Genomic DNA, 22886 nt, shown 5'->3' with positions numbered 1-22886 from the left:
TATGGCGCTCGGCTGCTGAACGCCCCAAGGACGCGAGATCGAATCGCGACCGCGGCGGCTGCGTTTCAGTGAAGGCGGAACGCAAAAATGGCTGTGGCTCAACTCAGCTGAGCCAGTTTATACGGAGCGAAAGCCAACCGAACCAGTGGCCGATGTCGGCGCGGAGACGTTGGCAGTTTCCGCTTGAGATTATTGCCTGTGCCGCTGCTTTTCCAGACGTACGTACCTCCCGTTCTTCATCGGTCTCACGGCCGCGGCGGTCGAATTTCGATGGAGGCGAAATTCTGGAGGCCCGTGTACTGCGCGATGTCAGAGTACGTTTAAGAACCCCGAATGGTCGAAATTTCCGGAGCCCTTCACTACGACGTCTCTCATAGCCTGTGTGGCTTTGGGACGTTAAACCAAACCATAAACCAATCATGGGTTCTATCAACTCGACAAGCCCGCTTTCGCAACTTATCTCTAGCCAACGCGGCTTCGTGACGCTCTATGTGATAGGAATCGCTAGAAGCATCCCGGCGCCTCCAATGCTCAGTGGACGCGCTCGTCCCATTGACCGGCTGCGGTTCCATGTCTATGCGGTGGCTAGGCGGCAAGCGCTGGCCTTTATTCAACAAGAGCGAATCGCGCGGTTAATCACGTGACACAACTGGCGACAGCGAGTGGTCGGAGCGGCTCGTTTCAAAATGCCGGGTTTCGATTCGCGCGGTAATCAAAACCTGGCATTATGAAACGATGGCCGCTGCGCACTTTGCGCATGCGCTGTACGTATTGATCATTCTAGGAAATGCAGCGCACTAGCACAAACACGAGGGAACAAGTGACGAGACACAGCGCTGACTAACAACTGACAGTTTTATTCAAGGATCACTTGCGGCTCTGTCTTCAGTCTTCTAATCTTCCCGCCGCTTGGAGGAGAAAGTGGTACGGAATCAGCCGCCTCATAGACAGCATCAACAAATTCTTGTGGTAGCAACAACTTCCTCTCCTTCGAAGGTGCGTACCCAGGAAAGCAGCAGGGAACCTCAACAAGATCCACAACATTGAGGGTGTACCCATCCCGGAGGGCGTTCAGCTGGTCCTACGCCTCGGGCCAAAGTTTGCGGTTGTGCCAAATTCGCGTCCACCTGAACTGTTAGCTATGGTAAGGCGCATATCTCGACGTGGACCTGAATCAGTAGAGAGCAGGTGTATCACTGAGTGAGTCGATGTTGTGTCGAGACCGAGGAAGCGGGACAAGAAACTACCAATTGAACATTCCATCAGGTATCTGCGAGACAATTCCTTGGTTCTCTTGACAGCTGACAAGGAAGGGGGATTTGTTGCACTCTCTAAAGATGGCTTTAAGAAAAAAAGCATACGAAGCAGTGTTTTCGGTTTTCAAAGAGTGTGGACATGACTGTCTCGTAACAGCTAAAAAAGAGCTAAAAAACTATGTTCAAGTTTCAATTTAGAGAAGTTGTCATCTTCAATTGACAAGTGTCGAAAACTAAGCCTGAATATGTTCTTTGCGGCAATAACTCACAAAATTGACGTCCCCTTACGCGTCATTGTGTCTGAGACAGGCTCGTGGCAAAAGTGCTTGGGGAAATTTCTACAAAAAAAAAACTTCCTTTGCTAACTATTGACGGTCCCTTCCAGGTCGAGAAATCTGACGACGCAGTTTATATTCTAAAGGATAACCAAGACAAGCGGTTGCGTGCTTTTTCCAATGAGAAAAAAAAATTATATGACTCTATTCGTCATAACAAACTTATGACTTGCATTAGTGACGCAATTGACAGTCACGGAACTGTAGTCTTTCAGAATGCTGCAGGCTTCTCCGTGAATAACTTTTTTAAACTTGCTGCAAACCTATCTTGAATCCACCTATGCAGAAGGGGATGACCGCATTTTCATCCAAAAAGAAGGCATCTGCACAGGAGCGTGCATCGCACCGTTGCTCAGTGACCTGTATCTAGCGATGTATGATCGAAAACTTAGCTTGTTTCCAGGGTTCCAACGTCACAAAGGTTTTCCGTTTTGTTGATGATTACTTGGTTTTAATTGAATGTGACCGTGCAGTTTTTGACATAGAAGTGAATCCGATCTGTTCTGTATTCTCTGATGTCATTCAGCCACTTGTTATTACTCATGAAGTACCTGTTAATGATTGCATCAAGTTCCTTGATTTGACTCTTTATTTCGCTGCTCAACGTGTGTGCTGGTCCTTCGAACCTAGGAGAGGAAAGCCGTTACTTCCGTACTGTTCCAGCCATCCCGAACTTGTAAAACGAGGTATTGCTACCTCCTGCTTTACCAATGCCCTCAAGAAATCGTGCTTGCACAGTAATTGGTCACAGTTTTTCAACCCAGGCTGACAGGCTGACTGCATCTGGTTATCCCATCAACCTTCTCGCCTCTGTACCTGAGGGGATGTTAAAAAAGTTGAAATGTGGCACTTCCTGTCCTAGCAGTAAAACAAATGCGGCGGTCATTCCGTACCGCCGTTCCGTGTCTCACAGTTTGAAAAGGATTGAGAAAAATGCGTGAGCGGACGTTGTATTTTCGGCACCGCTACGATTGGGTAGCTTGTGCGCACGTGTGAATGCGCCGGAAAAGCACGTAAAAACTGTCCCCGTCTGCATGAAAAAGCACCGAAACATGTTTGTACCCTGCAAAGGTAACATTGTCTACCCTCTCCCTAGCTCTGTCTGTGGCAACTACTATGTCGGTCAAACTATATATAGTCGTTGACTTAACGACAGGCTGGGGGAACACTGCAATAATGTAAAAAATGCTGCTCGCAACATCGGGATTCATTGCCGTGATTGTGCTTGTCATCCGCAGGCCGAGAAATGTGAAGTTGCAGCATATCACAAAGATACGGTCACAAGAAAGATCATTGAGGCTTCAGAGATTGCGAAGCTAGGTCCGGCATGCGTTAGCACTCCATCCAACGCCATATCGAAAAAGGAACACGAGTTTCTTGTATCATTGTAGGTTTTGATGTCTTGTTTTCCCGTGTTTTATCAGATGTGGCTACTTGTACTTAAACAGAGGCGCTCTGAATAAAACTTCAGTTGTTAGTCAGCGCGCCCTTGTTCCCTCATGTTTGTCCTAGTTAAGATAAGATAAGAATTTATTGGGTACATATTGGTTACATAAATTCAGTATACAGTATTCAGTATACATGTCCTAGTGCCCTGCTTTTAGAGCGCAGCTCTTTGGCGTCCGTTCCTGGGTTTCGCGTCGGCGTCATCGTCGGCCTCGTAACCAGCTCCGCCCCACTTTCATCCGCAGCTGGGGTTGACTCACTATCGGCGTCAGCGGCATCAGTCAGTCGCTGCTATCTCTTCCCTCCTCCCTTTATCGTGTTGTCCGCTTGCTGCGCGCGCTTCTGCCCCCATCGTTTGCCGCTGGGTGTACACGCCGCCCCCCTCCCCCCTCTTCCTGCGAGTCTCCGGTTGTCAAAGCGCCGGCTCGAACTTAATTCCTTTCTTCGCTCCTCCTCCAATGCAACCCCTGTGCGGTGGCAATCAGAGAGCCAGATCGGTGGCGGCGGATCTGTATATGTGCACCGCCCGAGCCGAAATTGCCGCTGCCGTTCGCCCTGTGCGGTGGCAATCAGAGAGCCAGATCGGTGGCGGCGGATCTGTATATGTGCACCGCCCGAGCCGAAATTGCCGCTGCCGTTCGCCACTGCGAAATTATCTGCCAGTTCTTTCTGAGCCATGAGCGAGACGACCGATGGAAGTCCTCCGTCTGCTAAAAAAAAAATTCTGTGATAGCGCATACATACGTGTTGCTCGATTTCTTTGCCTCAATCTATCGAAAAGGTGAAACAGCTTATTTGCTGCGCTCAAATTTCGCATTAGGAAGTAACGTAATCGTCGGTAATTTTTTTCCTAGCATGTCGTACCAACTCGCCCATCAGTCTACGTTATTGCGTATTCTTCATGCATCGTCTGCTCGCATGACCCGGAATGAGATGAGCCACGTACCCAGTTGTCCAGTATATGTGTCCAGCTTACGATGGCCTAAACTTCCAAACAAACTTTAATGCCCCCTTTCTCATTGGTAATCCATCAGAAAACTTGGCTATTAATTACAACTCACTCGTTTTACCCTAAACACGTACAGGCTCGCCGGCAGCGTTCACTGAAACAAATTTACGCTTTTCAATGTCATGCAACCAAAAAGAACAAAAAGAGCAGAAATCGAAGTAAGCAACATGTCAGACAAGCACGTCTGTTCGCATAGCTCGCAGATTCCCCCGCCTTGTTTTGGGTGTGGCCGGTCGGTTTTTAGCGGGTCGCTGCAATTAATTCGAGGTGCTCCATCGCTCAGCGGTCATCCGCGCAGTGTAGGCAGCGCGTCACGCCTCACTAAGCCGAACTTTTGTGAGGTGCAAGCGCGTGGGGTGAATACGCAACCATCTGCGTAATCACCGTTGTCGCGTTCAGAGATGATTTGTTACGCTCGCTTGACCCCCAGATTGCGCCGCCTCACCTTTTCGTAGATGTCGCTCGTGTAGTTTGCTCGAGTGGCCTAGCTAGGCCCCTCCGGTACGGAATGTTCTGTGCAGCTTTGTCGCAGCTTGTAGTCTGCAGGCGAGCGATTCATTGCTCGCTGCAAGCTCTATAGAGTTTGGAAATTCGATCATAAATAATGCACCTTTGGCATCTTTTTGTTGACATCACGACTGAAAAAGCCATTTGGACAGTGGATGGCAATTCGTGCGCCAAATGTGAATACAGATCCGCCTATGCTGGAGCGCTTCAATTCTGGGCACGTTCCCGTTTTTTGTAGGCAACACTGTACGGAATTGTTCGTGCATTTAAGGGCGGGAGCATTATTCCACACCTAATGGCTCGCAAAAGTTATGCTGATTTCATGAAATTATGTTGGTTTCTATATCGACAGAAACCAACATCAATTCATAAAATCGATAATATGTAGGCCGTTCCGCATAAGGCGTGACTAGAAACTGCTTCTAATCACGCGTTTCCATTTATGATAACAGTGAAAGGCGGTTAATACATTATGGAAGATCGAAGCACCCGAGATGTCCCAATAGAGAACAAAGAAAGCTTTTCGCTCAAATATGCACTGCATATGCCACACCGCAACGCAGGTCCTCATACTAGCAGCGGCATGAGAAGCAGTTCACTCCTGTTCGCGAAGGTGACAGGTCGTGCGCGTCATGCTGCGGCACATGAAAGGGAGACCAAGGCGAGTTTCGTCTTTCTTACTTCAGTACTAATGTTCTGGCTGTAATTATAGATGGCTGTGTTAAAAATAAAGTAATTGTAAGTACCATCTTTGCTTCGTTTGCAGCTTAGCTAGTCTTTCCTTCTAGTTTGTAGTTTTCTAAACATCAACCTGGAAGCAGGTGTGTGCAGTCGCCATCAAGAGACGCATGCATTCGGAAACAAATTCACTTCTGCGCAGCCTTGCGACTCATTGGCTCACTCCCCTGGATTCAGCACTCGGATTGATATCAGCGGAAATAGCGAGCACTGGCATGAATTTCAGGCAATCTCTTGGTATAATGACAGTGATATATTTTTTTCCAGGGTATCCACGTCTCGTAAACTCTTGTGGCCGATAGTACACGCGGTGTTTTGCTTATTTTACAACATCTCAGCCGCAATAGCGGTTCGTACATAAACCGCAGTAGCACCACTACTGCTTCCCGCTAGAAAGCGGCGGGTTCGCTGTCGCGCCTAGCAACTATGTGGCGGCTGTGTTTATTTGCCGCCGTTCTTGTTCCAGTTCTGTACCGGTTAGTGTGTTTCCTACATTCCTACGTTGAATCGGTCGCTGTATACCAACATTCCTATCGGGCTGTTTTCTGAGAAGGTACAGAAAAGAGCAAGATTTAACCGCTTATCACTAACAGCCTGCTGCGCACGTACATACGTGCGATGTCGCGGTGTTTACTGTGTCGGAAGCTGCGGGCCCCGGGACGTGCATCTGCTGTGGTGGCACAACACTTCTCGCGGATCTGTAAACAGCCGCCGTCGTGCGATGGCGGTCGCTATAAAATGCGATCGGCGCTTAGCGCACCGTCGTTCGCGTTCGTCAGCGTTCCCACTTTCTCGGTTTGTAGGTCTTTTGTGACGCACCTCGTGATGGAAGGCGTGACAGTACATCCGCTCCAGACGGATCCCGACGTCGTCGCAGAAAGAGGTGAATGCCCCCTTGTCTCAAAGTGGTGCTATTCTTGTCGGCACTTTTGGTTAGGCTGATCGTTCACTGTGCGACTTAAACCAGCGGGCGTCTTTGAGAACACCGGTGTTGAGTTTAGGAACCGCCAACGCCCAACTCAGTTTCGGATCCATGCGAAAAGAAACCAGCTAAAACTTTCAGAACCAAAATGGGAACTTGTTTGAATTCAACTGGTTCCTCTAATTTTGGTTCTGTTCCTGGAAGATTTAGTTGTTCTTTCATACTGGCATGAGCTGGACGATAGCGCTCGTAGCTATATCATCTGAGGCAGTGTCGCAATGACGAGGGAGGGGGAGCACAGGAAACCCTGTGATAGAGCAGCCGGAAGTTGTGTCCGTTGAGCACAACTAACGAAGGAAGTTATAGCGACGTGAGGCCGCCTTTGGGACACACTGAAACGCGAGAGTGCACACGACATCAGCACTCGTGCCTACGAGATTACGCAGGCTATCTGACTCGATCGTTTTCCAATGTGCTTTTTCAAGTTTAACCTATTTCAATAGTAGCGCCGCTTCTGCACTTCCTGATTCATCATTTCTAGCCAAATTCCGCAACGAAATGCTTGCTAAGTGGAAATGGACACGTAAGTTCCGTGCACGACTTGTGTTGTTATAATGGTGGGCGATGCAGTAAGTCTTGTTATAATGGTGGGCGATGCAGAGTGGGCGATGCAGTAAGTCTCGTACACATTATCGCTACCGAGTCTTGGTCTTGCCATGTGGGAACCATCATACGTTAGCAACTGTGAGATTGGCCTATCAAGTTTGCAATGGGACAGCCATTTTTTTACGCGGGTAAACAGGTTTGTAAAGCATGTAAAATAATGTAAACTTAAAAGAACGTCTTGCTGGGCAATTTGGTAACTGTTCATCTGTGGTCACAGGCATGAAAAAAGACAGAACACAAGGCACACAAGGAACACGTCCCATCTTTCTGCCTTGTGTTCTGTCTTTTTTCGCGCCTGTAAACGGTGTAAACAGGGTGTAAACAGAATGTAAACATGGTGTAAACATGGTGTAAATGGGGTTGTAGAGCATAGTGCATGCACCCACTGACCATGCTTTCTGTGTCATATTGAATTGCAGAGAAGTTCCTGTCACTCCCCCTCGTAGAGAAAAGGGCGTCATACAAGTGTGGTGATAAGTTTCGTACCATCAATGACATCGAGGACTGGCCAGCATACTGTGCTGCAAAAAACATCTCGGGAGGTGGTACGTAAACGTCCCAATTCATTCATCATTTACAACGCTTTTAGCCAATATGCCACACTGCAAGCCTGTTCATCAAAAAGCTGTTCCACGGCATCAAAGCTCCATATTTATTGTTCGCATGCTTTTGATCCTTGATTAACACTCTGAAACCGATAGGAGAGTTTATCCAAAACAGCTTGAAAGGCATTAGTTTATCTCTAACACTGCGCTGTTTCGTTGGCCTTCTTGTTCAATGCCTCTTTGGTGAAAGTACATGCGAGCTTAATCACAGTAGAATGCAGTCGGCTTTTGATGATTCAAACTTCAAGGATGCAAAATTTGTTTTATTTGTACGTAGTTAGAAGTAAATGGGTGCCTTTTTAATAATTTGATATTGATGAGAGCAAACTTTGTGTTTGAATAAACCAGTACAAATTAAATAAGTTAAAATTGCCAAGCGTTTGCTCTTTATTGATGGCACAGTGTTTCCCATGAAAAGATATAACTGGGCTCGGTATTGAAATGTTGAGCACTTGGCATTGAATGGAATAAATTGCAATAATTGAGCAAATGCCATTTTGAACAATGTACAGCGATAACCATGTTGCTAACTTTCCTTTATTGTTTTCGGGATTTATAGGCTCCGGAAAGTACAAGGTCCGCCCTGAGCTTAACTCCAAGGTTTCATTATTTGTGGGTGACATCACATCACTGGAAATAGATGCCATCGTAAATGCTGCAAACAACCGTCTTCTTGGAGGAGGTGGTGGTAAGACTTGTATGCTCTACCAAGCGACGACATTGATGTAGTATGACCTTTTGGCACTTGATCCTGAAACCTTCTCTCATTAGCTTGCCAGGTAGCTTATTAACCAATGCATCATATCAGCCTGGACGTAATACACTCTAATTTAGGTATATCAAACTCGAAGGGGACGGCGAAATATTTCGACATACTGATACTTCGATATATATATTAAAAATTGCAATAGTTAAGCTTATCAGTTGCCTAGAAGCAAGAATACATTGCACCCGTGCTGGCAATGCTGTTGTAGCAACGTGCCGCCTGCTGGTAGGCTGGAAGTGCATTCAAAACGCATAAGGCGCCCGTGTTCTGTGCGATGTCAGTGCACGTTAAAGGTGGTCGAAATTATTCCGGAGACCTCCTCTACCGCACCTCTTTCTCTTTTCTTTCTTTCACTCCCACCTTTATCCTTTCCCTTACTGCTGGGTTCGGGTGGTCACCGAGATGCATGAGACAAATACTGCGCCATTTCCTTTCCACAGAAACCAATTTTTATTTTCGTTTTTTCATCATAAAATGGCTAGGCTTTTTATAAGTAAACTACAAATAGAAAATCTCATTAAAAAGATTGGTGGGGACACTTAAGCTCCACCTTAATTAAGGGTGTGATGTGATAGCGTTGATGAGTTAATGCCCTTAAATGCAGAACTGGTCATTCTCTACTTTGCATTCATACGTCCCTGGGAGTCCTCACGCCACTCCTTCCGCAATGGTGCAGCCCTGCGATGGCAGGTGCTGCCACCGGTGGACCTTGTGTGGACCAGGTTGCTCTTCCCGAGCAACCTCTCGTAATCGATCATTAATTTAACAGCCGCCTGCCACCTTAAGCTTCTAACTTAAGCTCCGTCTTAAGGGTATGACGCGATAGCATTGTGGGCTAATTTGCCATATATGCGGAAGGTCATTCCCTACTTTACATTCATAGATCTTTTTCATAGATCATAGATAGTTTTTACTGAAATGGCAGAATTAAGACCCAATTATCCCACCTACAGCACCAGAACTCCAGAACGATGGAAAATTCCAAAATGTCGCACTGCCTATGGACAACAAACACTCCGGTATAATCTTCCGCGATTATTGAATGCTGCAGAAAAAGAAGCCGCTGATGTATCCAATATGTCTCTTCCAAATATGTACAAATATTTTGCTACTCATACTTTTTCTTCTTGTGAATGAACGCACAGGTCTATCCTTATGTTCAATTACATTGCATTGTTTACGTTTAAAAAAAAAAGGGGGAAAAAAATGTTTTCCCAGGCGTCCAAAACCAGTGCTTTATTGAAACTCTTATTTAGGCTTATTTTATTTTGTGATGGGCTGGTTTCTTTTTTTTTTTCTCTTTGCAACAAAAATGCGACTGTTTATTGCCCCACTCTGCGGCTGTATACACTGTAAGGGGGCGGAGGATTTTTCAAGCCGCAAATGTACGGCTTTTTCCTCGCCTCCTTCCACTTCTTTGTGGAGAATAAAACTTGTATGTATGTATGTATGTATGTATGTATGTATGTATGTATGTATGTATGTATGTATGTATGTATGTATGTATGTATGCATGCGTGCATGCATACATACAAGTTCTATTTACTTTTTTATTTTTCATATATTTCTATTTTTTATTTTCTTATTTTTTTTCCTTTTCTTGACTTTATTCCTTGTATTTTATTTATGAAACCCATGCATTCACTAGATGTGCCGAACCTTGAGCCTTCATGGCGGAGTGGTAGCGTCTCCGCTTCAAATGCCAAAGGCTCTGGTTCGATTCCCACCCTCGGCGCAGTTTCTTTTTAAGCAGTGACGTCGAAAGGCAGACAGATCTGCCGACGCATCTGTCGACACGTCTGTGGACACTTCTGCTGAGAGGCATTAAAGGCTTTCGCCTTAATATCTGGGTTCAGTATATCCGGGCTCTACTGTACGAGAGACAGCCTGGCCACAGGAGGTACAGTGAAGAAGTTTTACCCATGTACAGTCTTTGTCAAAAGTAACCAGGCTGCACGTTTTTTTTTCTTCTCTGTCGTACATTAAAGCTATTATGCCAGCCCTCGAGCTCTAAATCTCTGCAATGGTAAGGAGAACCCGTGCTCTCACCTTCAAAGAACTTTTTGATCTTTAGGAAAGCCGTGAGGGCTCTGTTATACAAATGAGAAGCAAACCATGCAGCCTGGTTACTTTTGACAAAGGCTGTACATAGCCTTGATGCAGATAAAAAGGTGGAAATTAGTTTGGAGAGCAGATAATCAATGGCCCCCCCTAGAGGAATGGAGTGGATCCCAAAGGCAGGAATACAGCCGGGAACAGCAGAGGGTCAGGTGGGATGGGGGAAATTGCAGTGATGAAGTGGCCAAAACAGGCACAGGATAGTGCTAATCAGAGACCATTGGGAGAGATCCTTGTCTTTCAGTTAATGTTATTAGGTCAAATGGTAATGGTTATGACCCATGTGCGGGGCTACCAGAAACACTAAAATTCGACCAACGCGTGGAGTGCCTTTCACCCAGTCCCGTGGTGGCTTGCCGCTCTGCCATCAGCGGAGTAATACATAGTAATCCGTAGTGGCAAATAGTCCATGCGTATTTTTATTTCTGTGGGCTTATTTTGCGGCTATATTATCTGCGAATGAAACTATTTATTCACAGAAACCTAAAAAACAAAATAAAGCAAATGCAAAACCTCCACGGAGCTGGCTGAAAGGCACTCCATGCTTTGGCCAGCTCCGCCCACCGTACGAGGAGAATTTTAAAATAAAGGCGGGAGCCGGACATTAATTCAGTTTAATTAGGGAAATCGGCCACACAGGGCAATAAGTCGCAGTTTCTAGAAATGCTTGGGACGTGTAGATCGAGTTCCCGCGGCGAAAAGACTAGTTCAGATTCCTCTTCACTGCACCTTTAAGGACCAGCAGTTACCTTCCCTTCGCGTTGCATGCCCTGCTCAAGCCCACTTCTTGCTCTTGATTTCTCTTTGATGTCATTAAATTGCATTTCTTCCCCTACCCACTCCGCACTCTTCCGATCTCTTAACGTTACACCTATCATTTTCCTTTCCATAGCTCACTGCGTTGTCCTCAGTTTGAGCTGGACCGTCTATCGAGCAGTGCGCTGCCAGTTGACAGAACATTGCTGCAAGAAGTATGTCACTAGCATGAGCGCAATGTATTTTTATCTCTACATCACAGATAAGCTTATTTGTTGCCTTTCTTTATATATCGAATCATCTATATATTGAACTATTTCACAATCAACTTCGAGTTCAGTATATTGCCGCGAATCTTTGTAGTGTTTGTTTGTAGTGTTTGTTCATGCTTCAAGGCTGCCGATACGCCGCTTTACCACTTCGTTTCTGACGCAAGACGCGCCTAGATTTATCTCCATTGATCACATCCAGGCGGAGCCGGTTCTAGTTTGCGCCAGAATGTTCTAGTAACTTTCCAAGCTTTATCTCGAATGTTCGCTATCACCTTTAAAAAGAGCACGGCCGACAGCGGCGGTCATTCCGTTCGACGACCGCCGAGTGATTCAGTTCTTTGCGGGCGCAAGTCAGCCCGAATAAAGAGTTTCGTTTCGAAGACATTCTCGCTGTTTTTCTGTTCGCCGGACTGTAGTCACCACTACGTGATAATATCCAGGTTTGACTGTATAAGAGCCACTGTTCCACTTCAGCAGCATTATTGGCTGAGTGCCTCTGTGAAACGTGAAGTGCTAGCAATTGTTATTGTTGCCACGTTTGTTGTTTGCACTGTGCTGACCCAAATTCTTGGCTTTAAGATATGCATGTTGTTTGCAGTGGATGGCGCCATCCACAGTGCCGCAGGCCCCAAGCTCAAAGCCGAGTGTGCCACCCTCAATGGTTGCCCAACTGGGGAAGCAAAGATCACTGGCGGATACAAGCTGCCAGCTAAGTGTGAGTGCTGTTTGAGTACTTCGGTCCATTGCTGTCGACTCATCAGGGACACTAAAAGCAATTTCATGCACCATGCATTAGCCGAAAAACTTCACTATCTCTGAGCCATTTTCAGAGCATTTGGCACAAGCTTTATCACGTCTCTTTCTCCAAGAAAGCATTTTCAGTCTGGCCATTTTGTGTTTCCCATGGTCTTGAAGTGTCGGTAGTGATGCCGTGTCTTGTATTCCTTAGCGGGAAGACCCATTGAAGTGGGCTGTAAATATCGCAGAAAGATGCCCTATTGACGGCGAGCCCAGCAAATAAAATGCCTATGGCTCGTGAGGTACAGTGGCTTCTCATCAATTCAAACTTAACTTCTGGGTTATTTGAATGTCAGCTGTGGTCCTGCGAGCTTCATCTGTGGTCCCAAAATTTTGAATTGTGCGCTGTTTACCCGCCTCATCTGCGCTGGCTTTCCCAGATGAACAGTTGTGAAGAGCAAACTGTCGGTAACCTCTGGCATGCGCCAGAATCTGAAACTACCGACCTGTTTTCTGTTCACTTTGCCGCTAGTCATCCGGGCCGCATAGAGAACGCTTTTTTATCGCCTTTTATGTCTCCATTTGCCCCTGACTGCCGGCTTTGCTATTTTATCACTCTCTTTGGCCAGCGAAGGTGCAAGTTGAGAGTAGACATATAGACGACGATATGCAGCATATATTGGGTGTTATTACCTTTGTAGATTTTTATGACTCCCTTTTTGAAGCCTTAATTTAAAGAAAAAAATGTATGCAAATTACGTTTCTAAATACGGTAGTAAAGTGAAACTGCAGTCCCATTTCACCTTCCCTAGATAAGTGTACATTTTTGTTTTCTTTCAAAGCAAGGACATCTTTATTAAAAAAACGGCCAAAGTAAAGAGCATCTTAGTACTGTCTAGTATGAGGAGTAATACTGATACTTGAAGACCATTTTGGGGCTGAAACCTGTTAGGCCTAAAAAGCTGTCAAATGCGCTTCATTCAACTTCATTTTGTGCAAGCATGATTTCAGGTAAAGAAAGAAAAGTTCTGAAACCTTGTCTTATCCAACGGAACAACGAAGAACAACAAAGGTTTTTCTTCACGTGCTACTACTTTACCGCATTCTTTCTGTTCCCCCTTCAGATGTCATCCACACGGTTGGCCCAGTTGGTGAGAATGAAGCCAAGCTGCACAGTTGCTACCTCACTTGCCTTGAGACTCTGAAGGCACACAAGCTGAGGACAGTGGTGAGTGTTTAGTTTGGTTTGGTTTATTGGGATTTAACGTCCCAAAGCAACTCAGGCTATGAGGGACGCCGTAGTGGAGGGCTCCGGAAATTTCGACCACCTGGGGTTCTTCAACGTGCACTGACATAACACAGCACACGGGCCTCTTGAATTTCGCCTTCATCGAAATTCGACTGCTGCGGCCGTGATCGAACCCGTGTCTTTCGGGTCAGCAGCCGAGCACCATAACCACTGAGCCACCGCGGCGGGGTAGTGGTGAGTGTGGTATGCAGCAGTTGATGTGATGTGTGGAGCCACTTAGTGGTTCTTCACTGTTCGGCTGCGATGTTGTCTGTCACTTTTTATAAAAATGCCTGCAGAACATTGGGGAGGTTTTTGAATTGTTTGATTTTGAAGCTAGTATTTTAACATTTTGAACTTTGCGTTATAAACATTTCTGCTTTCAGTTCATTGTAGCCATTGTAATCTGTTACCATGTGAAAGTGCTCCAGAAGTAAGCGTGTATGCTCCCATTGCTGTTGCTTGTATGGGGTCGAGGGCTCCTCAAGCTGCTTTCATGCAGCTTCTACCTCGACCTCCTCCATCCTAAAGAATGGGAAATAAAAGAATGAATGAATGAGGCCATAGGCTCTAAACTAAGGTTCCGCCATCATCCTCACCCAGTATTATGACAAGGCAGTCATGCAGAGAATAAGTAACAGATGGTCTGTCAGGGTAACAGGATAATTCCAATACAGTGTAGCGCAGCAAAAGACGAGGACACAAGAGACAAGAGACGAACACCATGAGCGCTAACGAGCGCGAACACCACGAGCGCAGGGCATGTAATGAAGGCAAGATAACCGAAGGTCTTTAAGAGCAACGGACTTGATTCCGAGAGAGGGCAAGCGTAGCAGGGGTTGGCAGAAAGTTAGGTGGGCAGATGACATTAAGAAGTTTGCGGGGGCAGGCTGGCCTACCTACCATGGTGGCTCAGTGTTTAGGGCGCTTGTCTACTGAGCCGGAGTTCCCAGGTTTGAACCCGGCCATGGTTACCATGTTTCACCTGTGCGATGTCAGTGCACGTTGAAGATCCCCAGGTGGTCGAAATTATTCCAGAGACCTCGCACCTCTTTCTCTCTTCTTTCACTCCCACCTTCCTCCCTTCCCTAACGGCGCGGTTCAGGTGTCCACCACTGAGATATGTGAGACAGATACTGCGCCATTTCATTTCCTCAAGAACCAAGGCCATACAGCGGCCACAGCTGGCACAGGACAGGGTTGATTGAAAAGATATGGGAGGGCCCTTTGTCCTGCAGTGGGCGTAGTCAGGCTGATGATGATGATGGTGATGAGATTGGGCCTGAATAGGGCAAATATGGGCTGGTTGGTACAGCTGCAACGGAAAAAGATTAGCACAAGTTACTCATGACCGGAGCGGAAAAATTTCGAGACGCGGCGCTATTGTAGCCGCGCGCGCAGATAGCGAGAGTGCCTGGCACATTCCACTTTCCAAAGTGGGGGTGGCCGACAGAAAGCAGCCCATCCGTAAGCAGGCACTCCCACACGTTACTTTTGACAGTGCATCCCCAGCACATTTTAAAGGGAAAATGGTGATAAAGATAACGTTGCTCGCCACGCTAGCACAAAAAAAAATAAATAAAACGAGATTACGCGCTTAGCCGCCTTAGCACATGGTTTGGCTCATAAGACATCTAAAGGCATTCGTTTAAGATGTTGCATTTCCGATGGGTGAATGTCTAGGTGAGCTGCTTTCTGCCGGCCATCCCCGCTTTAGGAAATGGAATGTTCCTGGTACTCTCGCTATCGGCGTACTCGGCAACAATAGCGCCGCGTGTCGCGATTTTTTCGCTCTGGTCATGATTCACTTGTGCCATTCTTTTTCCGTTGCAGCTGTACATGTTTCACGAATTGGAAAAAATAGCGCAATGGAAGACGACACAAGAGAAGGACAAACACCAGCGCAAACACCAGATGGGGCCTCCATGGCCAGTGCTCGATCCTGCATCCTTGGGCTCACCGGCCGAATGTCATAGCCACTAAACCAGCGTTGAAGACAGTATTGTTGTGCCTTGCCCTTAAAAAGCCTGAGGGAGCTGTTTTCGCGTTGTTCTTGAATTGTTCGTGCAGGCAAATGTTTTTTCATTTAGGGTTTTGTTTTGTCAAGAAACTTTTTGTTTCTGTCTGGTGAAGAATTCGTAATTTGGTCAGCAGCTTGTGAAATTTGCGGAACTGGGTTCAGCGAACGAAGATTCGATTGGGCTAAAGAAACTGCGGCACTTCATATCGTTTAGGACTGTTTCATTAGCTCTGCGGTCCTTGGAAATTTTGGGCCAGTCCCTTTGTGTTCATTCATTCATACCTGGCATTCTTTGTCTGCTTGATACTATTTTTAACACTTTGTGTGGCATTGTGAATTTGCAGTTTTTTTTTTTTTTTTTTTTTTTGCTTGATGAGCCCACCCCTATGTTATGCTTGCAGGGGCCTGAGGGTATCTGAAATGAATAAATAAAGTAGATGTTTAATCTCTCTTACTTTTTCAGGCGTTCCCATGCATCTCCACGGGTGTCTATGGTAAGGAAGCTTTTTTGTTTGTTCATTTTTTTTTTAAACAGTGTTACAAGTTCTTGCAAAAAAAAATTGCAGTACATGCATCCTGTAGGAAAGTGGTTCAGTTGCAGTTCATGAATGTGCATGAAGTCCATAGTAGCAGATCCATATAATTAAGTAGTGAGGAAAGGTGTAACTTTTGTAGTTTATTTTGTGTTGTGCATGTACTTATCTTCGTGCTGAATGCATGGAATTTTTGAAGCGGTCGTTCAGGTCAAGCTGTCTGTCGTGATCAGCTGTGCAAATGTAAAGGTTGCACTTTAATTAATTAATTTAATTAATAAATTACCTACCTTATTTAAGGGGCACCACAAATGCAGACGCAGTTGGTTTGTCGTGGCATTTTTCTAGTCACTGACTCATCAGAAATTCATTGAAGTTAGATGTCACAATGCAGCTGTCACACTACGACTATGCTCCATTTCATACATAGCAGGCAACGCTGCGGAGGTTGTGGAGGTAGTGCGTTCGCAAAACTGTATTACTCCATCATGTATCGCTCTTTCTTCTCAAAACCTCGGTGAGTGTTTGGGCAAAAACAAAAAACGCTGTGCGAGGTACTTTCTCTTCAAGTCCTCTAGCCCAAACTACTTTTTAGGCATGGATTTAGTATGAGTTGTTTGCAGTACTGGCTGCGCATCATACTGCCACTTGTCATTCTTACTCTCAAAGTGTCGACAAGTCGCAGGATGAAAACGTGTCGAGAGGTAAAAAGAAGTGCAGGAGATACCAGCCTCGGTACTTGAGATTGGTCGCATCGAAATATGCCTGTGGTCACTTTGGTTGTATGGCTAACTACTTTTTATGTGTGGACTTAGCCTGTACAAACAGGTGTGCTAGTTTAGGCAGCGTTCACTGCTACATATGTGAAAAGTTTTTCTTCATTAATGTTGTCTGCTTGTTCCATTCCATTTCTTTGTTAGTATCTAAATTCAGGTGGAATCATATGCTGCTCATTTGGAGGCATTGTTTTGCCTTTGCATCCTGATGTCTATGCAGTTTCATATGTACTAACTCAAAACTGTGAGAAGAGAGAGAGGAGCTTGGAACTGCAGTATCATCGAGCACAGGGAAATTGTATGCAGCGTCACAAACCACGGCACAACTTTTCTTTGTAGCATTTAGAAGCCACACGTGCCATTTCATTTCCTAAGGTTGCAGTGCTCTACTCAGACAAAACAATTCAACCAGTGGTTCTCTACGTAGGATTCACGGAACTGTGTGCGGCTAGCACATGCAGGTAGTTTTGGTATTCTGCAGAAGATCGCGTTTCTTGCGAAAGAGGTGTGCAAATACAGATAGTGGAGAATAGAAATGAAAGGACCTTGCAAAATATCGCCTTTTCCTGGCAGTATACAGGCTGGCCAAGCTTTTCATCCTTGTGACATTGTGTTTCTTCTGTGTTCTGTTCGGCTGCAGGTTATCCCAATGAGAAGGCAGCCCACGTAGCACTCTCAACGGCACGCGAGTGGCTCGAAGCTGACGAGAATGCTCACAAGGTATTCGTGCATTTTATCTGCGCCGCCGCGGTGGCTCAGTGGCTATGGTGCTCGGCTGCTGTCTCGAAAGACGCGGGTTCGATCCCGGCTGCGGCGGTTGAATTTCTTTGGAGGAGAAATTCTAGAGGCCCGTGTACTGTGCGATGTCAGTGCACGTTAAAGAACCACAGGTGGTCGAAATTTCCGGAGCCCTCCACTATGGCGTCTCTCATAGCCTTAGTCGCTTTGGGACGTTAAACTCCATAAACCAACTAAACCAAACCATTTTTTCTGCGCAGAACTGAACTGAATACAGCGAGAGTTTATTGGTTAAAAGAAGCTGAAAAGGAAAGAAGCCACATTGTAATATGAGGGGTGTTTCTGTAGTTTATACCTCCTGAGCTGCGACTTCCTTGTCAAACAACGAAATTGGAAGGCACTGCATTCCATGAAGAGTTGAGAATGCCTATCTCCGAATTTACTCACTGCAGTGATGCATTTTGGTAACCAGTACGTTTTACGTTGAATACATGATGATGTGTATGTATGTTACATAGAGAGTATAACTTTATGTTATGTTAGCACCTGCATGCCTTTGTATAAGAGTGAGGGCTTCCGTTGACTGTAGCGGCACACTGAATTACTGATTCTTCGTCAGACACTAAATGTTTACCCTTGAGCCGTTTCTTCATTTTACAAAACTACCAACAGTCTAATGGTGCAAGCTCTACATTTGATGTGGATGAGGCAAAACAGCAGCCCTCTTTCTACAGTGACTACTGCACTGGAGATGGAAATGTGCACATTGTTGCTGGTGGGGACTGTTTTCAAATGTGGTATGCTCGTGTGAAAGACGACATTAAAAAATCCCATATATCAGTGCAACGGCTTTCATCACATGATAAAAATGTTACAGGCCAGTGTACAAAACTTGTTGAACAGCTCTCATACTAAGCTTGGAATACCAGCGCAGGTCAAACTCAAACAGTTAAGAAGCGTCATGTTAATGGTTAGACTACTGTACACTCCTACCTTTCGAAATTTCCGGAGCCCTTCACTACGGCGTCTCTCATAGCCTCAGTCGCTTTGGGACGTTAAACCGCAATAAACCAACCAATCTTTCATTGAAAAGCATTTTCTCTGTTCATCGTTATATACTGTCAACCTCACTTTGGACAGCCGCAGCTACAATGAACACTTGCCTATTACAGATAATAATGGCGCCATCAAATTATGTATCAGGGCAATGGCACTGCGTTTCAGATACAGCAGATAACTGGGGCCCCACAGCTTTGTTAGAGTGAATGAAGAGGAGCTGTAAACTGTGCCCCGCGCTCGAAAACCCACACTGCTTGTAGGGGCACAGAGTGACGAGCATTTCCGAGCCTTCGTGACACCCCCTTCCCCCATTCATGTGGAAAGAACACTCTGACCCCCCCCCCCCCCCCCCCAAAAAAATTATTAGCTAACTGGCTTACCGCTTAGCTTACTAGCTTAGTGCATTAATCAGCAAAAGTTGATTGGCATTAGCAGTTGAGAGGTCTGGAATGGCAGGCTCATTTTGGTGTTTCACAAACGACTTCCTGGTTGGGCGTTTCACGGGCCCGTTTTGGCGTCTGTATGCTCTGTACACATACTCAGCCTTCCGGTTGCGGACTTGGGTTCGATCATGTTCTGGCACACTTCACGGACTGTTCCCACTGTTGCCTTATTCACAGTCTAAACCCTCTGTTGGTTTTGAGGGTAGGAAAGAAGCATAACTGGCTCCGTGGGTCAATGGACACCTCAGTCGTGCTTTAATCCCCTCATTCCCTTCCCCTGTGCAGGGTAGCCTACCGTAATCCTTTCCGGTTAACATCCCTGCCTTTCCCCTCTCTATCTATCTATCTATCAGTCGTGCTTTGAGGCGGTGATGTCACGGCTGAGGCTGTACCCTTCTTCTGCTAAATGGCTTGTACAAAGCTATTACAGCTTTCGCTATAAAAATTCACTGGTGATTACGATACTTCCTAATGCAAAATTTGAGCATAGCTCTTGGGTGTTTTGTTTTTGTGCATGCTTCTAAAACTGCAGCACAGGCTGACCGACGGGGCTAAATAGAACACGCAGTGTCTGTTCGTCATTTCGTGCCAAAGCAGGCATGTGCACACACACAGCATCCACAGCACAGTACGCTGACATCAGAGAGCTATACCAGGTGTCCCAGCTAAATGTAACCAAGGTTTTAAAGAACACGGGATGCCCTAGCCGTCTGAAACCAACTGAGGGTTCTTTAGAGTCACGTGACCTAGTCTGCAGTATTTTTTTCGTTTTTCAAGGTTAAGTAAGTAGTTAAGCTTAATTACTAACTTTTTAATTATTGACTTGATGAACAAAGTGTCAGTGGAAAAGTTGTAAATCGCTTTGAAAAACAACTGACTGAAACATTTGCAGCAACGTACTAAATACATAAAGTAGTTTTTTTAACAGCCTTTAACCATAATTCGGACAATAAAAAAAAGCTTCCACATGACAACCGTGCCACTTCAACGTCCCAAGATGCACCTTAGAGAATAAAGTCCTGTCTTCCGGAAGTCTTCTTCTCGATGAGACTTTGGGTGCACATTGGGGCAGAGATGCGAGCGAGCAGCTGGTCACGTGACAACTTTCTTTTAAGGCCGATAAATGAAGCTACATAAATCATACCGTGATGGAAACATCACTACTAGCGGTTTTTCAGGGCGGTCTAAAACATTCTCATTGACACTTTTTCCTGAAGCCAATAATTAAATAGTTAGCTAATTAAGCTTAACTAATTAATTAACTTTGAAGAACAAAAAAAATACTCGAGACTAGGCCATGCGACTCTGAACAACCTTTAGTTGGTTTCACTGGACTAGGACACTTCGTCTATTTTAAAAGGTTGGTTACATTTAGCTGGGACACCCGGTATATGGAAGAAAATAATAGCATGCGGAGTACAAACACTTCTACTTCCAGGAATTTGTTAAAGACAATGAGGTCGGCCTACTACCAGCTGCCGTGAGCTCCACCGCGATTTGTATATCACATCCCTAAAGTTGCTAGTTCATATTGTATATCGACAAGGAGCATGCGACTGCTCAGCTTGGAAAGCACCATAACTGCAGGTTGTAGTTTGAGTATGGAGACATACATAACGAACTTTAAAAAAATAAATAAGCACCACATAGTCCGAGTTTGTATTTTTGGCTCTAACATGCGAAGTCCACTTACTACGAACCTCCATTCCAACGAACGAACTCCGCACAGCCATTGGGTTCATTATAAATGAGCTCTGCTGTACTGTCTACCACACTGTGTATACAGTCGACCAAATGTCTGTTTATTTTTGTTTTTCGATGAAGTTTAAGATCGTTGGATTAAAAGAAAGAACGCCAACCTTCTGCTGTGTGCTGGATGTAAATTCTGTACCGTATTTCACCAAGAACATCGGAAAGATCATCCAATGTCTTGGCGGCTCTTAGGCCCTGCACTGAATGAAGTTAGGGGCTAGGTTCTTTGATAAAGTGTTGCACAGTCTACTGCGAAGTGCACCAAGAGAGCTACTGTGTGCAGTCCACATGCGAGAGGCCTCATGTAAAGTAAAGCATTCAGAAGCCTGCTCCAGAACACTGTTCAGCTTCCGTGGCCGAATCAGAGACCTTAAAGGTGCAGTGAGGAGGAATCTGAACTCGTCTTTTTGCCGCCGGAACTCGATCTACACGTTCCGAGCATTCTTAGAAACTTCGACGTATTGCGCTGTGGGGCTGATTTTCCTAATTAAATCGGATCAACGTCCGGCTCCCACCTTTATTTTTTTTATTCTCCCCGTACGGTGGGCTGAGTCGACCAACGCGTGGAGTGCCTTTCAGCCAGCTCCGTGGAGGCTTTCCTTTCGCTTTATTTTGTTTTTTAGGTTTCCATGAATAAATAGTTTCATTCGCAGATAATATAGCCGCAAAATAAGCCCGGAGAAATAAAAATACGCGCGGACTGTTTGCTACTACGGACTACTACGTATTACTCCGCCGATGGCAGAGCGGCAATCCGCCGTGGGACTGGGTGAAAGGCACTCCACGCGTTGGTCGACTCCGCCCACCGTACGAGGCAGAATTAAAAAAAAAAGGCGGGAGCCGGACGTTAATTCGATTTAATTTGGGAAATCGGCCACACAGGGCAATAAGTCGCAGTTTCTAAGAATGCTAGGAACGTGTAGATTGAGTTCCCGTGGCAAAAAGACAAGTTAAGATTCCTCTTCAGTGCACCTTTAACATCCCAGGGATACCGCACCTTTATTGGGAGCCCGTTTCAAAGCCCCTTTGACTCTGCGGTGGGGTGGCTGCATATGATAGGCATTCCTGGCAGAAACCTGTACTACAAAAAACTTTTCTGAAAGTTGCTGATGTGACAGTTTTATTCTCTTTGTCTAGGAACAAGTTATAGAGGCAAGCTCTTTCATTTGCCTGTGAAGTGAATTGCAAAACATGCATGGCATGTGGTCGTGTTTCATCATTTATGCCAGAAATTCTAGCCCCACCAAACCTACATTTTACGAGTGATGTAATTTTCACTCTTTGTTGCTAACTTATCATTTTGTGTAGTGAGAGAAGCCAACAGCCACAGAAACCAAGGGACACAGGGGATTTTTTTTATTTAATTTATATATTTTGTGCTGTTGTTAGATTTAGAATACTATTACTGAATATATTATCACTTAAAGCTAATTGATTAGAAAAGGAGAAAAAAAAAACAACCACATGCCGCCGGTGGGATCCGAACCCACGACGCTTCAGATTTAACCGATCAGCGGAAGCTGTCTGGTGTTTGCCATGTTAATTTGTTCCTTTTATTCCAGGTGGACAGGATCATCTTCTGCCTGTTTTTGGCTGTGGACGTCAGGTTGTATGAAAAGCTTCTTCCTGAGTACTTTCCCCTCTAAGGGTAGAAAGGACAGTTCACTGATATCACCGTCTGTTATACTGTTTGCCCTAGGCTTTCTTTTTCACTGTTATCACCGTCTGTTATACTGTTTGCCCTAGGCTTTCTTTTTCACTGTTATCACTGTCTGTTATACTGTTTGCCCTAGGCTTTCTTTTTCACTGTTATCACCGTCTGTTATACTGTTTGCCCTAGGCTTTCTTTTTCACTGTTATCACTGTCTGTTATACTGTTTGCCCTAGGCTTTCTTTTTCACTGTTATCACTGTCTGTTATACTGTTTGCCCTAGGCTTTCTTTTTCACTGTTATCACTGTCTGTTATACTGTTTGCCCTAGGCTTTCTTTTTCTTCTGTACTCTCTCTGTGCATGCTTTATCTTGTTTTTCACTCTGCCAATGTAAGTGTGAAAACTTTGGTTTAATAAAAACTGCAGGGCACATGGTGATGTCCCCAAATCCACTTGGCGTACATTATTGCTGAGCATAAAAACAGGTGCGC

At 45.4% G+C, this 22886-nt stretch overlaps 1 protein-coding gene across 3 annotated transcripts; it reads left to right on the top strand.

Annotated features, from left to right (window-relative positions):
- The first annotated feature begins 5637 nt into the window (after positions 1–5637).
- LOC149332778 (uncharacterized) lies at positions 5638–22847 on the top strand. Of its 3 annotated transcripts, none has more exons than XM_089558360.1 (9): positions 5638–5767; positions 6095–6174; positions 7299–7424; positions 8044–8172; positions 11995–12111; positions 13259–13362; positions 15906–15936; positions 17392–17471; positions 22306–22847. In XM_089558360.1, exons 1-9 carry the CDS (start codon positions 5718–5720, stop codon positions 22387–22389), a joined length of 801 nt encoding a protein of 266 aa, XP_089414486.1. In that variant the 5' UTR covers positions 5638–5717; the 3' UTR covers positions 22390–22847. The 3 variants fall into 3 exon arrangements, with proteins under 3 accessions (XP_089414486.1, XP_089414488.1, XP_089414485.1); XM_089558362.1 differs by having other exon boundaries at positions 5767–5844; XM_089558359.1 differs by lacking the exon at positions 5638–5767 and having other exon boundaries at positions 5774–6174.
- Positions 22848–22886: the final 39 nt, after the last annotated feature.

The sequence above is a fragment of the Amblyomma mixtum genome, chromosome 8 (genome assembly GCF_055824585.1).
Source record: "Amblyomma mixtum isolate Tamu chromosome 8, ASM5582458v1, whole genome shotgun sequence".
Taxonomy (NCBI): Eukaryota; Metazoa; Arthropoda; class Arachnida; order Ixodida; family Ixodidae; genus Amblyomma; species Amblyomma mixtum.
This window is presented reverse-complemented; position numbering and strand designations above follow the sequence as displayed.